The 13,552-nt window shown below is 33.6% G+C and overlaps 1 protein-coding gene across 2 annotated transcripts in view; it reads left to right on the forward strand.

Moving 5' to 3' along the window:
• The window catches only part of LOC145670459 (vascular endothelial growth factor receptor 1-like), a 246,967-nt gene that overhangs the window by 207,824 nt on the left and 25,591 nt on the right, over positions 1-13,552 (forward strand). For both annotated transcript variants that reach the window (XM_081739167.1, XM_081739166.1), the window contains exons 13-15: positions 4,862-4,989; positions 9,019-9,181; positions 12,229-12,335. In XM_081739167.1, the coding sequence (XP_081595293.1) occupies positions 4,862-4,989; positions 9,019-9,181; positions 12,229-12,335 (398 nt within the window). The remainder of the gene's footprint in view (positions 1-4,861; positions 4,990-9,018; positions 9,182-12,228; positions 12,336-13,552) is intronic.

Below are 13,552 nucleotides of genomic sequence, written 5' to 3' on the forward strand. Positions count from 1 at the left end.
CAATGAGGCATTCGTAGCAGCCGGGCAGCTAGGAAGGAGCTTACGTCATCGCGCGAAGCACGCACGAGTCCTTTAAGGGGCGTGGCTACTTACGAACACAGATACAACTGTCACGTAACAGCTGTGGTTCAGACAGTGTTGCCAACCGTAGCGGAATTCCGCTACGCGTAGCGACTTTTCGTTGTCCTGGCGACGAAGCGGCGACGGACGAAAAATACGGAAAATGTAGCGACTTTTCAAAACCTATCTCAAAACTCCCAATTTTCACCCATACCTTGAATGAAGTGAACAAATTAGATTAGAAAACATTTCTTTCTTTCTAAAATGCTTAATATAGTTTTGTAGAGGGGAAAGTACAAAATTTTAAAAAGCATTACTGACGAGTCTATTTCTCAGAACATAGAAATTATTGCTCTGAATTTACTTGCATTACCTCATGGAAATCCAGATGTAGAAAGGGTATTCTCAATAGCAGTCAGTGACATAAAAACTAAGAAAAGAAACCATTTGTCTACTGAAACATTAAGCGCTCTATTAAGAATAAAACTGAATTCAAAGCACATAAAGCAGTGTTATCTGACTTAGATCATCAACAAACATGTGGTAAATCTAATCAATTCATGTATAGTTCTAACGAACAGGATGTGCCGACTCATCAATCTAGTGTAAATGTAGATGATGGCTCTGATATTGAGGATTAGCTGTTTTTAGCTGTTTGACGTAATCCATCTTGCGCATTTAGTGCTTGTCCAGGCCTTAATCAGAGTATGGTTTTGGGAAGAGAGGGTCCACTTGCATAGGCGCCGACTTTGGGGGGCAGGGCACTTTTGTCCCCCCAATATTTAAAGGTGGGGTCCTCGCTTCCCCCCCCCCCCCAATATAATCCAGTTGAGGAAGAATTATCAAAAACGAGCAAGAATTTCTGTCGTAAATTACGTCGTGCCTTTAATCCAATATTAGGAACAGCCTTCTTATTCGATAAAAAGCACCGTTTTCAAATCGGCGTTTAACCCTTTTAGGATTTCCACTTTTTGAGGTAAATTTTAGAATTTTACTCAAACAGCTACTGCTTCCTTACTATTTATCGTAGGATCGTGGTTCATGCCTCGCTTTTCTCAGGATAGATCATACTTTCCAACGGTACCACTCTCTTATCCGTATTATACACCAGAAACAAGAAAACTAGAAAAAATCAGTTTTTTCGAAAAAAATCGAAATTTTGGTGCCCCTCTGACCCGGGCCTGGGTTCACGTAGGGATTTGAATATTTTTTTAGAAAAATATCTTGTTATGTACATAATACGTGTGCAAAATTTCGTTCTTGTATATTGAAAACTGAGGTCGGGAGAAAATTTTGAAAATCTGAAGGTGACCCATCTTTTTATATATGTATATAAATATATATACCTAGGTATAAAATATTTAAAAAATGTACTGCGTCATTCCTATTTAGCATAGAGTCATGGTTCAAACGCCATTTTCTTCAGTATAATAAGCCCTTTCCAACGTTATCAATCACATGTCCGTATCATACACCTGAACCAGATAATTAGGGAACAACTCGGAAGAATTTTTGCAAATCCAACCAAAATATTTTACCCCTCTGGCCTAGGCCTGGGTTGACGTAGGGATCTGATTTTTTTTCTAATAATGCATTTTATATACAGTGGTGCCCACCACCCCTTATGTCCATGACGCACCCCCCCCCCCCCGAATTGTCTATCCATAGGTGTTCTTCCATGAAAAAATCTTCTTTTCGATTAATTTTACCCCCCCATCAAACATATTTATATAGATTTTTAACCCCCCCAATATTTCAATGACGCAGTTTGCGTCATAGCCCCCCCTTCTGGGCACCCCTGTTATATACATAATACGTGTGCAAAATTTCAATCTTGTATCTTAAAAGCAAAGGGCAGAAAAACTGTTGAAAGTCTGAATTTAGGCTCTCTTTTTATACACACCCATACGTATATACTTATTATAAAAATTTTCTGCGCCAATACTATTTAGCTTAGAGTTATGGCTTAAACGTTATTTTCTTTAGTATAACAAGCCCTTTCCAACTGTGCCACCCACATGTAAGTATCGTATTACTGAACCGGAAAAATCGGGAAAACTGAAATTTTACTGAAAAAAATCAGCCCCTCGGAACATTTGCGCCCCTCGTGCCCGGACTCAACTTCACGTAGAGATCTCAAAAAAAAAATTGAGAAATATCCAAAGGTACATACAATTCCAATCTGATATCGTGAAAACTAAAGGCGTGAAAAATTTTTGAAATTTGCCTTAAGAAAAAGTAAAAAGTCACGCCCTTCCGCCCCCACTTGGCGCAGCCAAGTTGACCATCCGGTTCCAAAATGCATCTGGGGTGTTCTTTGGTCTATCCTTGACTAGACTAATAAAAGAACGGCTTAAGTACCTATTATAGAACCTAAATAAGAGGTCAAAGACAATAGTGCGCCATGGTAACAAAAGTTACCAAAAATCCTAAAAGGGTTAATAGAGCACTGAAGCTTCAACCAACACTATGGTAACACTGATATGAGAAGTGAAGATCAATGTGGTGCAGTGAAGTTCCCAGAAGTTGAACTTGAATTTGTTTTAATGCGTTTACACAAATTTGACATAGGTCATGAATTTAGCAACGGAGCGGATACAGCAGACCGAGATGTGGAGGGAAGGGACCTTTATCCAGCAGTTGGTAGAAAACGGCTGAATATGATTATATATTTATTCATTGTTTGCCCCTCCCCCAATATTTTCTTCAAGTCGGCGCCTTTGTCCACTTGTAAGGTAGAAGTACTGTTGAGACAAAAGTATAGAATTGTATATACAGTTAGGATTTTATAGTAATTAGTTGAGGAAAGAAATTTTTTTTTAAAAATTAGCATTAACGAAAAAAAAATACTTTTTTTCCTTGAAAGTGATTCTAATGAAGCATATTCTATTTCTAATAAAGTATAAACACCGTGTGCGTGGGTTTTCTCGGGGTTCTCCCGTTTCCTCCCACTTTCTTCATTCCACCATTTCATTCATTACTCATCATCACCGTCTCCTTTAGCCTAACCGGCATAACCGTGGGACGTAAAACTCAAAAATTTCATTTCATTTCTAATAAAGTATGTAAATTTTACTAGCCTTTGGCTAGCTGGGGCTCCGCTCCCAGACCCCCGCGTTTGCTCGACCTACGACCTCGCGTCTCTTATGTATCAGCCTTTGCATCAAGAGTGAATTTTGTGCATTTGCTCTTACAATTTCCTGAATTCAGTCCACCTGGGAGCTTCGCCCAATTGACCCCCATGTTTACTCGGCCTACGGCTTCGCACCTCTTAAACTCACAAATCTACCAAATTTCAAGTTTCTTTGCGTATTTTAACTGTCTAAAAAATAAGAATTTGTATCCCAAGAAAACGCCCATTTAAATAACATGGGAATTTCTTTATCCTCCCTTTAGGCACCTTAAAAATTAAAAATATTCACTTTTGGCAATTTTCTTGTGGGTTAGTCTCGGCAGGCTACAATCATGATAAATTTCATCATTCCAATACTGCCGCAAGCGACTAAACATTTTTGGGTGTTGAAGATGTCCCATATAAATAACATGGGAAAGATCTTTCAATTCTCCATAAATTCACTCTAAAGTTGGAAATTTTTATTTCTGGTGATTCACTTGGGTAACGCTAACGAAAACGTACAAGCATACCGAATTTCAAGTTTATATTCCAATTTCAAGTACCAAAAAAAATCAATTTAAATACATGGAGGATTTATTCATCCATCTTTACTCCCCTAAAAAGTTAAAATATTCACTTACCCCTTTATCTTATGTCAGTCAGTTCATGTAGTTTATATATAGAAGGATAGGATATTTGATATATGCATCAACATTACTTGCACACTAATTTTTAATTTGTTGTCGAGTGTGAATTCTAATTATTTTATTGTTATTGTATGCAGTGACGAATTAATAAAGCATATACATTCCTTTTTCCCCTCTTTCTTTAAAAAGAAAAAAAACATTTATAATTACAACTGATGTTACAGAATATTAATGTTAACAAAGAACGTTAAAATAAATTAAAAAATGATAAACATTGACCGTAACTACTTTAATAATATTAAATGAAATAAACTGATTTTTTTTTAATTTATGAAATTTAGTGAAGCGCTAAATCATGGCTTTCCGTTTAGAATCACGCCTTTTATTATTGTGTGAAATATTTTGCAGTTTTGTTGTTTTTGTTTTTTTTTACCATTAAAGTTTAATTTTATAATGTAGCGGAAAATAGCGGAATTTCAGTCAGGGTAGCGGAACGTGGCGGAATTTCGATGGCACAGTAGCGACTTTTCGAGCTAGAGACCTGGCAACACTGGGTTCAGAACAAACAACTCTCGTAGCCTCAGTGCCCAGAGCGAACGGAGATTAAAGTATGCTAGAAGATTTTCTCTCCCTTTTTTTTTTTTTTTTATAAGGAATCAATAAATTTCGCTACATGTAACAACATTTATAATTATTACTTAATAAAATAAAATAAATTAATAAAATAAATTAAATGAATTAATTATTAATTAAATAAATTAATAAAATTAATTACTGTTCTAGCCAACAGATTTTTGTCTCCAGAAGAACTGAAAATTTTAAGTCCTAATTCTAATTCTAAGAATCAATTTTAATTAATAGTAATAGTAATAATAAACTCGGTAAAATTAAAGAAATAAGGTATATGAAAATTAACAATGTGAACTCGTCCCCCGAGTCGCTTAAAACGACATGTCACTACAAATGTATTCTATCCCAGTGATGTATAATAACATTTCTATCCCAGTGAAGTATAACAATTTATTTATTTATTTTTCAGCTTTGCAAGCACCTGTAATTTTCCAGAGCAATCTCAACAATTCTGATTCCAGTGTTGAGTTGGGGGTGATACAAGAATGGACATGTTTCGCTCGAGGTGTTCCGCAACCAACTGTTATTTGGTACAAAGTAAGTCACTTAGAAACTTACGTTTTTTTAAAACTTTTGATATACGTTCATTCAAGGTTTAATTTTTTTTTCTTTTTCTAATTGCTGTAAGAAGAAAGGTCTCGTTAAATTATAACTTAATTATAGAAAATTTAAAAATTGGTGGAACGGAAATTAAATTTATAGTTGTTAGACTTTTAAAGTGAGTGAGTCTTATAATCCGCATATTGAAAGTAGATTAAAAATAGGTCATTGTATCAAGCAATGTTAGAATCTTTGCCAAAATTTGCTTTTTCGTATTTTTAATGTTTATATGAATCTGGATTGCATGACTTGTCGATGCAAGGATACTTGTTGATTGAAATACCTAGAAATGTTTTCAGTACTGCAGTCCTTAATTGATGCTTTACTTTGAGCACTTTTTTTTCTCACGTGCCGTAAAATAAACTTTATGGGCTAGTTATTTCTGAAAACATGTTAAAGCAGTTGTCACTTTAGTGCAGGCATTTAGGATGAAAATATTCAGAAAAAGTGTACCTCCTCTGCTGCGTCATTTTACTTTGCAGTTGTGTGAATCTTCATAGTTCTAATTGCGTCTTTAAGAGATTTATAGAACAATTTCGATCATATATATATATTAAAATGCTAGGTTTATATGTTTGTCTCCAAAGAAAAGTTTATATGTTTGTCTCCAATCTTTTCAAAAATGAGACCTTGAAAACCACAATGTTAGAAACGTGCCGTTTTCACTGGTCGATTCCAAATTTTGTGTAGATTGTCCAGATGGCCGTTATTTCTTTATTAAATTTTTAGAGATACACTAGATTTGTTACAATTTTAAAAAAAGTAAAGCATTATATCCTACGAGTTATACATTCCAACACATATTTGTATATAATGGTTGTATACCTCTCAGGCGTTTGTTTCATGGCCAAATGATAATGAAAAACGAAAGATAACCATTTCTCCAGTTTAAGATGAATCTTTATTGTTTGGAGTGTTTTGCCCAATGAACACCATATATCACTGACATTATAATTAATTGTGTATGTAATGTATTTGCTTATTACATACTGCATGCAAGAAGAAAGAAAACACTGGTCATACATGAATTAGAAACTCCAAACGGAAGCATGTTCAAATCTTGCAAATGGTGCGAGATATGGAAAAAAATAATCGAAAAATCTCCCCTTTATGATACCCCTTGCCGATTTTTATCAAGACGTTATTCATTTGTCTGTTAAGGATCATGTACAGATGTTGTGGGAATGACAAGGAGATTCAAGCACATATGTGAATGATGCGATGTGTAGAGGGTCAGCTACTTTATTTTAAAACATTTTTAGCTTGAGGTGCAACGGTTCTAAAATTCAAATAAAATCTCTTGATAAACTAGTTATTTATGTATGATCTTATTTTTGAGGACGGGAGGTGAGGATTTCTTGATGAAACTGCTTCTGATTTATAGTAACAATCTTACATGGTTCGTGTTCACAGAAAAATCGTTAAATAATAATTAATTTCTTTCAGCAAACCTTTCCGCAAAATTTTTCTTACATAAATAACTAGTTTATCGAAAAAGTTTTGTTACGATCACGCAAGTGAGACTTACAATATTGTAATATAGTACGTCCGTCCGTCCTAGGGTTATCAGATATCCCGAGTCCCGGTTTTCAATGAAAGAATTAACTGTCCCAAAAAAGAATTTCGGGACGCTTGTTTGTTTTGGTTTTCGTTCTTCAGATGGAAAAAGCGCAATCTGCAAAAACTAATATGTCTCACCTGAAAACGAAAAGTTTTCGGAAGATTTTTGTAGCCAATTAATTTTACTAAACAAACAACGAGGAGACGGAATTTGAAAATCAGATCCATTCTTTCGTTGTATGGGTTGTTTAGCTTGAAGAGGGGAAAAATGTTTTTAAAAATATCCAAGAGGGGGGGATATGTCATGGCAATAATTTCTTGAATATCACTTTCTATTTAACAGAACGTCTTTTTTCCTGTGACTAGTTATTTTATACTTCAATTGGCAGCGCAGGACTGCTTCATCGTTAGAACTTCAATCAACAATGGCGATACTACTCTCAGTAGCTGCATGTTAACAACATTTAAAAAGTCTATTTCGTTCTATCTGCCATATTCTGAGACACGATTTTACAATCGAGCGTTTTATCCAGTTCAGTGGGTTTACTATACACATCTTTGCAAGTGAAGTGAAATAAATTGAATTTATTTGTGGGTATAGAGTGTCAAATTTTCATTAATTTTTAGGTTAAAATTGCGTAACAACTTACTCCAACACAAGAAGTGGCAGTTAAACATATAAAGGTAGTATCTTGTTTAATTTTGATACCGAATTTTTTTTTCTGTCAATCGTTTGGAGAGCCTGCGTAAGTCTTAAAAAAATTACTTTTTATCGTTCTACTTTTTGTTTATCGTTCTGAATTTAGCGTAAATGTATTTTTTCTTGATAAATGCTAAATATGTTTTTTTTTTAGGATAATGTTTGTGACTCAAGTGATAACGCAACAAAGAAAAAAATATCTCTTCAGTCATAAATGAGAGGGGGATGTCATAATTGGATCAATATTTTATAACTTGTTAAACACAACAAATCGAAATTCGGAATAACGGACGCCAAGCAGCTCTTCTTATGTTACCTTTTCACGTTCTTTATAAATCCCTTGGAGGGCTTCATTTGTGTTAACTGTATATAGAATAAACTGTAAAATTGTTAGTAATAACCTGCAAAAGGTAATTAATTGATTTTGACCAAATGAATAGGAACCCTGATCTCATATATAGCTTAAGATTACTGTCCTGGTTTTTCATTAACTAAATCTGGCAACCCTAGTCTGTCCGCTACTCCACACAATAACGCTTTGAACGGAAGCAAATTTTTGAATTCTTTTTGTAATAAATATCTAGAGATTTTTTTTCTCTATCTCAACCGAGTTTGTTAATAGAATCAGTCCGTTAACATCTCAACGGACAACAGTGATGTTAACGGTAGTTATCCATATACCATTTTCTAGTATTGAAACGAATTTAGTGAAAGTTATACTTCTCACCGTCAGATGGCAGTAGATATCCTTTAACGGCTGACATCTGCCGGACGAAATTGAAGCTTCTAGTGAGTAATCCTTTCTACTGTTTACCAGAATTTATTTCAATTTGAGAACGTTTACATCTAGAGCACAAGCTGTTTTCATAGACAGATTCAACCTTCATATGAATGACAATCTGATATTATTATTATTATTATTATTATTATTATTATTATTATTATTATTATTATTATTATTATTATTATTATTATTATTATTATTACTGTTGTATCTCGATGTCAACTGGTTTCAGCTTAATAATCTGATGGCCGTGTCTTACAAGTACAGATTATTTGAAGAGTTCTTCTCCAAAGAACTTTCTGACCATTATGACAGGTGTCCAGTATTACTAATTTTTGTAGGTCTATTAGAATATGTTTTGCGTTTATACTTTCCAGTTGTGTCACCGTACTTTTAGGGACAATTGTTGTAGTTCAGATAATGATTGATCTTACTGTACTTTCTGACATTTCTATAACTGTTTGATTTTATCTGCCAGGTCTTTATATTTGCTTACTTTCGTACTGAATGTTGTATGTATCTTAAGAGTCAATGGAGCTGCTTGGTAGCGTACGCAGGAATTTATTTCGGGGGGTTCAATCTCAATATCAGGGTATTTTATATTAAAATTTCTAAAATTGCCCCTAAATTTAGGCTAAATTTACACAAAAGTCGAAATTTCGGGGGAGGGTTAGGACCCTCAGGACCCCCACCCCCTGCGCACGTCCCTGGTACAGCTACATCTATGAAAGTTGCTTCTCGTTCTATTTTATTGATAACAATGATATTGGGTATGTTTGCAAGTACCATTACACGTGTTCTGATTTCTCAATCCTAATAGAGTTTGTATTTATCGTTTTCAAGTATTTACACGGCTGGTATGGCTTAGTATAGGTGATTAGTTCCATGTTATGTTATTTATGTTATTATTATTATTTTATAGAACGATGCAGTATTCGAAAGTGTTGATGAAAGAATAGAGTTCCTCCATACCAATCAAACTCTTAGAATTAAATACACAACGCCAGAAGACGCTGGAACTTACAAGTGTGAAGTTCAAAATCGGAAAGGAAAAGTTTCTAAATATATTAACCTAATGATAACGGGTAAGTGGTTTGTGTATATTATGTATGTATCTATATCTGTATACCTAATCCTTTTTTTTTTTTTTTTTTTTTTTTTGGTACTTATCCATAGAAAGGAATTTTAGCATGTTTATTTGAAAACAAAACAATAAAAGAGACTTCATACTGCAGGGTATCTATCGGTCATGAAAGTCATGAAAAAGTCACGAAATCAGAAAAAGGTTATGAAAGTCAAGGAAAAGTCACGAAATTTAGCTTTAGAGTCAAGATTTTTTTTATTTGTACGAATATAAGTACAGACTGGAAAATTTTATTGTATAAAACGTTAAAATTCACCACCAAGAATGTCTATTGTCGGCTATAGACGCTACCAAATCGCAAGCAAAGCACGCTTCTATCGCATACATGAACATTCGGCCTAATTCTCATTCAAATTCGCTCTTGAGACTATCCTTCAGCTGGCATCATTGAGCAGTGGCGATGCAAATCGCATCGCATCGCCGAAACCACCTACGCATCTAACCAGTTTATTCAACTGTGAGAAGATACCAACCTTTTATTACTCCAAGGAATAGCCTTTGAAAGTAGAGATAAGATAAAGACAAGTGCTAATGAATATAGATACTGTTATTATTTTTTGAATGTTACGAAATTTTATGGTTTGGTAAAAAAAAAAAAAAGTCACGAAAAAGTCACGAAATTTCATTTTGGAATTTTAGTAGACACCCTGTACTATAACTCTTTTTACTTATATCTTCAAGTTAGGTTATTTACTTTGTCTGTTTCAGTGTGCTCTGCCACTTTGCTCAGAAATTATACAAAATTGCTAAGTTGGACTTATCGTTACATTTTTCTCCCTGTGGAATTATCCTAGAACAATTAGTGATACATAAATTCTTGGAAATTTATTTATTTATTTATTTATTTATTTTTTTTTTTTTTTTTGAGAGTCGTGTGTTGTATTGCTAATGAAGATTATTACTTTTTTTGTTCTTAAACTATCCTGTAAGCAGAGGCGGATCCAGGGATCCCCAGAAGAAAAAACTTTCTTATTTTATATATAAATAAAGCCCATCCCAGAGTTTGGAGCTCTTAAAAGTAGCTCTAAGTAGCACTATTACAACAACCCCCAAAAAGTCCGTCCTGGATCCGCCCCTACCTGTAAGTAGAGAAAATAATGCAATTCCGGAAAATTGTTGCTTACTTACCACACTAATTAAAGCTGATTAGTTCATCAGTTTAGCAAGACTGATTAAAAGTTAGCAGTAAGCTAGCAAACCTCCCATGAATGAAGATAATCACGAAAACTCAGAAAACCATTGATCACTTTCCACACTTCAATCAAACGTCTTCATAGAAAAAAAAAAAAAAATAATGTACCGATTGAATATACACACTGAGCTTGTAAACGTTATCAATCTGTACGTAGAAATCTGGAATGTATTTGTGGACACGTTAGATTCACTTCTTTATTATTATTATTATTATTATTATTATTATTATTATTATTATTATTATTATTATTATTATTATTATTATTATTATTATTATTATTAAGTATACTGTCTGTTGGTAGGTCCTGGGAGTAATAAGGTATTTAGATTTGAACCTGAAAATGTTTTTTCAACGTTTCTTGATCTTCAGCTTCTTCTTTTAAGTTTCATTTTTCTTCTATTTTTCAAATCTTTCATCAATGTTGTTCTTCTTCTTCTACTCCTCGCTTTCCATCCATCTTTCCATCTATGGTGGTATGGAGAAGACATGCATGGGGGCTCAGTGGTAGAGCGTTTACCTCTGGCGACTGCGGTCCCTGGTTTGATTCCCGGCCAAATAAGTTTGTGAAGGATAACATCGTACTCGTGGGTTTTCTTGGGTACTCCATTTCCTCCCACTTTCTCATTCCACCAATTCTTCCATCATCGTTCACTTGCTTTAATCATCGTCTCCCTTAGCCTAAAAGAGTATATAATCCATGGGACGTTAAACTCAAAGATTTCATTTTCAATTTCTTCGCAAGATGTATCAAATCCAATTGGTCTTCCTGCAAAGGATGCTGACTAAAATCGTTCTCTTCTCTTTTACCTATTTTAAAACATTTTCATTTGTTATTTTCTCCGTGCGTTTCATCATCTTCATCTTCCTCCAACACTACATTTCGAAGCTCTCTAAATATACACGTGGAAAAACTAAGCTTTTGATAGTTATTTCGTCGTCACAACACAGAAGAAAGAGAGAGAGAGAGAGAGAGAGAGAAAAAAACAACATGGCCGACCTTTCAAATAAAACTTGATGCTTTTTCTCTTCTACTCCACAATTCTTAGATGATGAACCAAACGCTTAAATTTTCCTAAGAAAATAAACTGATGCATTGTTTAAAATATTAATTATGAATCACGTTAGTATAGATCAACATATTTATTATGAAACGTTCTCGATGATCGCTTCCATCATATTTCCTGAGAATTTCACTGCTATTTACTTCTGAGAAATAAGAGAAGCAGATCTTATTTTGAAAGATGGCACTGAAGATGATGGAAGCTACCTTCGAAAACTTTCCGGTAATGAAATGTCTTATCGTATACTAAGGTAAGTAGTAGTTTAAAGCGTAAAAATTCTGTTTAATTTCTCGAGAACATTTTTGTCAATAACTATTATTGATTGAAGCACGGGATAATCGAGATTCTACCATTCGCCTCAACATGTATTTGTTGTTCGTCTGTTAGTGTAAAATTTATACGATTTTAGTGAAACTGTTGATAAAATCTATAAAGAATTAATGGGTAAAAGGACTAAAATTCAAGATATTATGCAAAAATAAACATTTAGCAATTAAGATATATATAAACACCTGAAATTATATGAATTTGGGTCTTTAAACGCCCTCCCTTGGCAAAATTTTGCGTACGCCACTGGTACTTTTGATAGACTAAAATAATATTTAGTCTTGGCTAGTTATTGGTAATCTCATTGGTGATAATGCAACGTTAAATGTATTAACTTTTTATTAAATTTGTTTATTGTATAATATATATTTTTTAATATATAATAAATATATTTTGTTGTTGCAGATGCACGAGAAGTTTCGAATATTGGATTAATTATTCCATTGGCTATTACAATTATCGTATTTATCCTTGTTGTAATCGGCGTCATCTACTGTATGATTAGGTATAAGGTAGGTTTTATTCTTAATTGTATTTACCTATACGCCTCTGCTATTTTCTTTTTTAATCTGTATGAAGAGAACGAAAGTCATAGCTAACATAAAATGAGAGTATTACAAGAGAGACATACAGATGTATGTCGGTTCTTTCTCTGCAATCGGTTTTTAATGTATGTTTAGCTGCGTGCGCTTTTTCTAGAATGCATTTTTCTCTGAATAAAAGTTATTTTTAAAAAATCAACGAATATTTGGTACAAAATAAGGCGTCTTTTATCCGATTCAAGGATAGAGATACTAGCAATTTCCTGTTGCTGAATTATATGTAAGTGTAAATGCCTTTTCCTTACAAGTTTCAAAAATGAGCAAGCATATGGAAATCACTACAGTTCTCAGTGGCCTTTCTTCGTGTATAAAAAATTATTTAAGATTTTACTTCAATATTCTCAAAAGATTGTCGTAGCTAACTGATTAAAGTTGAGGATGATTTTATTTCTTAGTGTATAGAAGTATTTGTGATTTTATTTCAATATTCTCAAAAGATTGTCGTAGCTAACAGTGATTAAAGTTGAGAATGATACGCCGTAAGCAGTGCATGATCAGGAAATGGAGCTGTTATCCTACTCAGGACTGCAACTGCTTAATTTAGAGTTTTATTTAGTGATAACAGATTTTGGAAACCTCTGGGCTAGGATTGCCATTCGTCCCAGAATCGAAATCTGCGTCTGGGCGTTCCGAAAATATTTCTCGGGACGTTTAAATGTCTCGGATTTCAGCGGGAATATTATAGTTTGCTTTTTTTCACAGGATTAGGTATATAATTCTCCTCTTCAACTTCTGAGTGTAGCAACTCAAAAGTTGAAAAAAAAAGTGAATACATAAATGAACTTGAACCTGGAAACAAAAATTAATACATACAAACTTGAATATGTTAAAAATAACAGAATTAAGGTAAAAATTCAACAAAAGAAGTTCTTTGAAGATAACAAATGCCGACAGAATATAATACCAATAAATTAACCGTAAAAAAAAAAAAAAAAAAAAAAAAAAAAATGTGGAAAGAAACATCACACCTTGAATGAGCTAAAACAGACCCTGAAAGCCACGGAACATAGCAGATCCTGAGAAATTAAAATAAATAAATAATTAAAAATAAATAAAATAAAATAAAATTGACTACCAGGGGAAAGGGTAAATTACTAGCTTACGCTTGCTTAACTAGAGAGATGATG

The sequence above is a fragment of the Thermobia domestica genome, chromosome 14 (genome assembly GCF_964235325.1).
Source record: "Thermobia domestica chromosome 14, izTheDome1.hap1.1, whole genome shotgun sequence".
NCBI lineage: Eukaryota > Metazoa > Arthropoda > Insecta > Zygentoma > Lepismatidae > Thermobia > Thermobia domestica.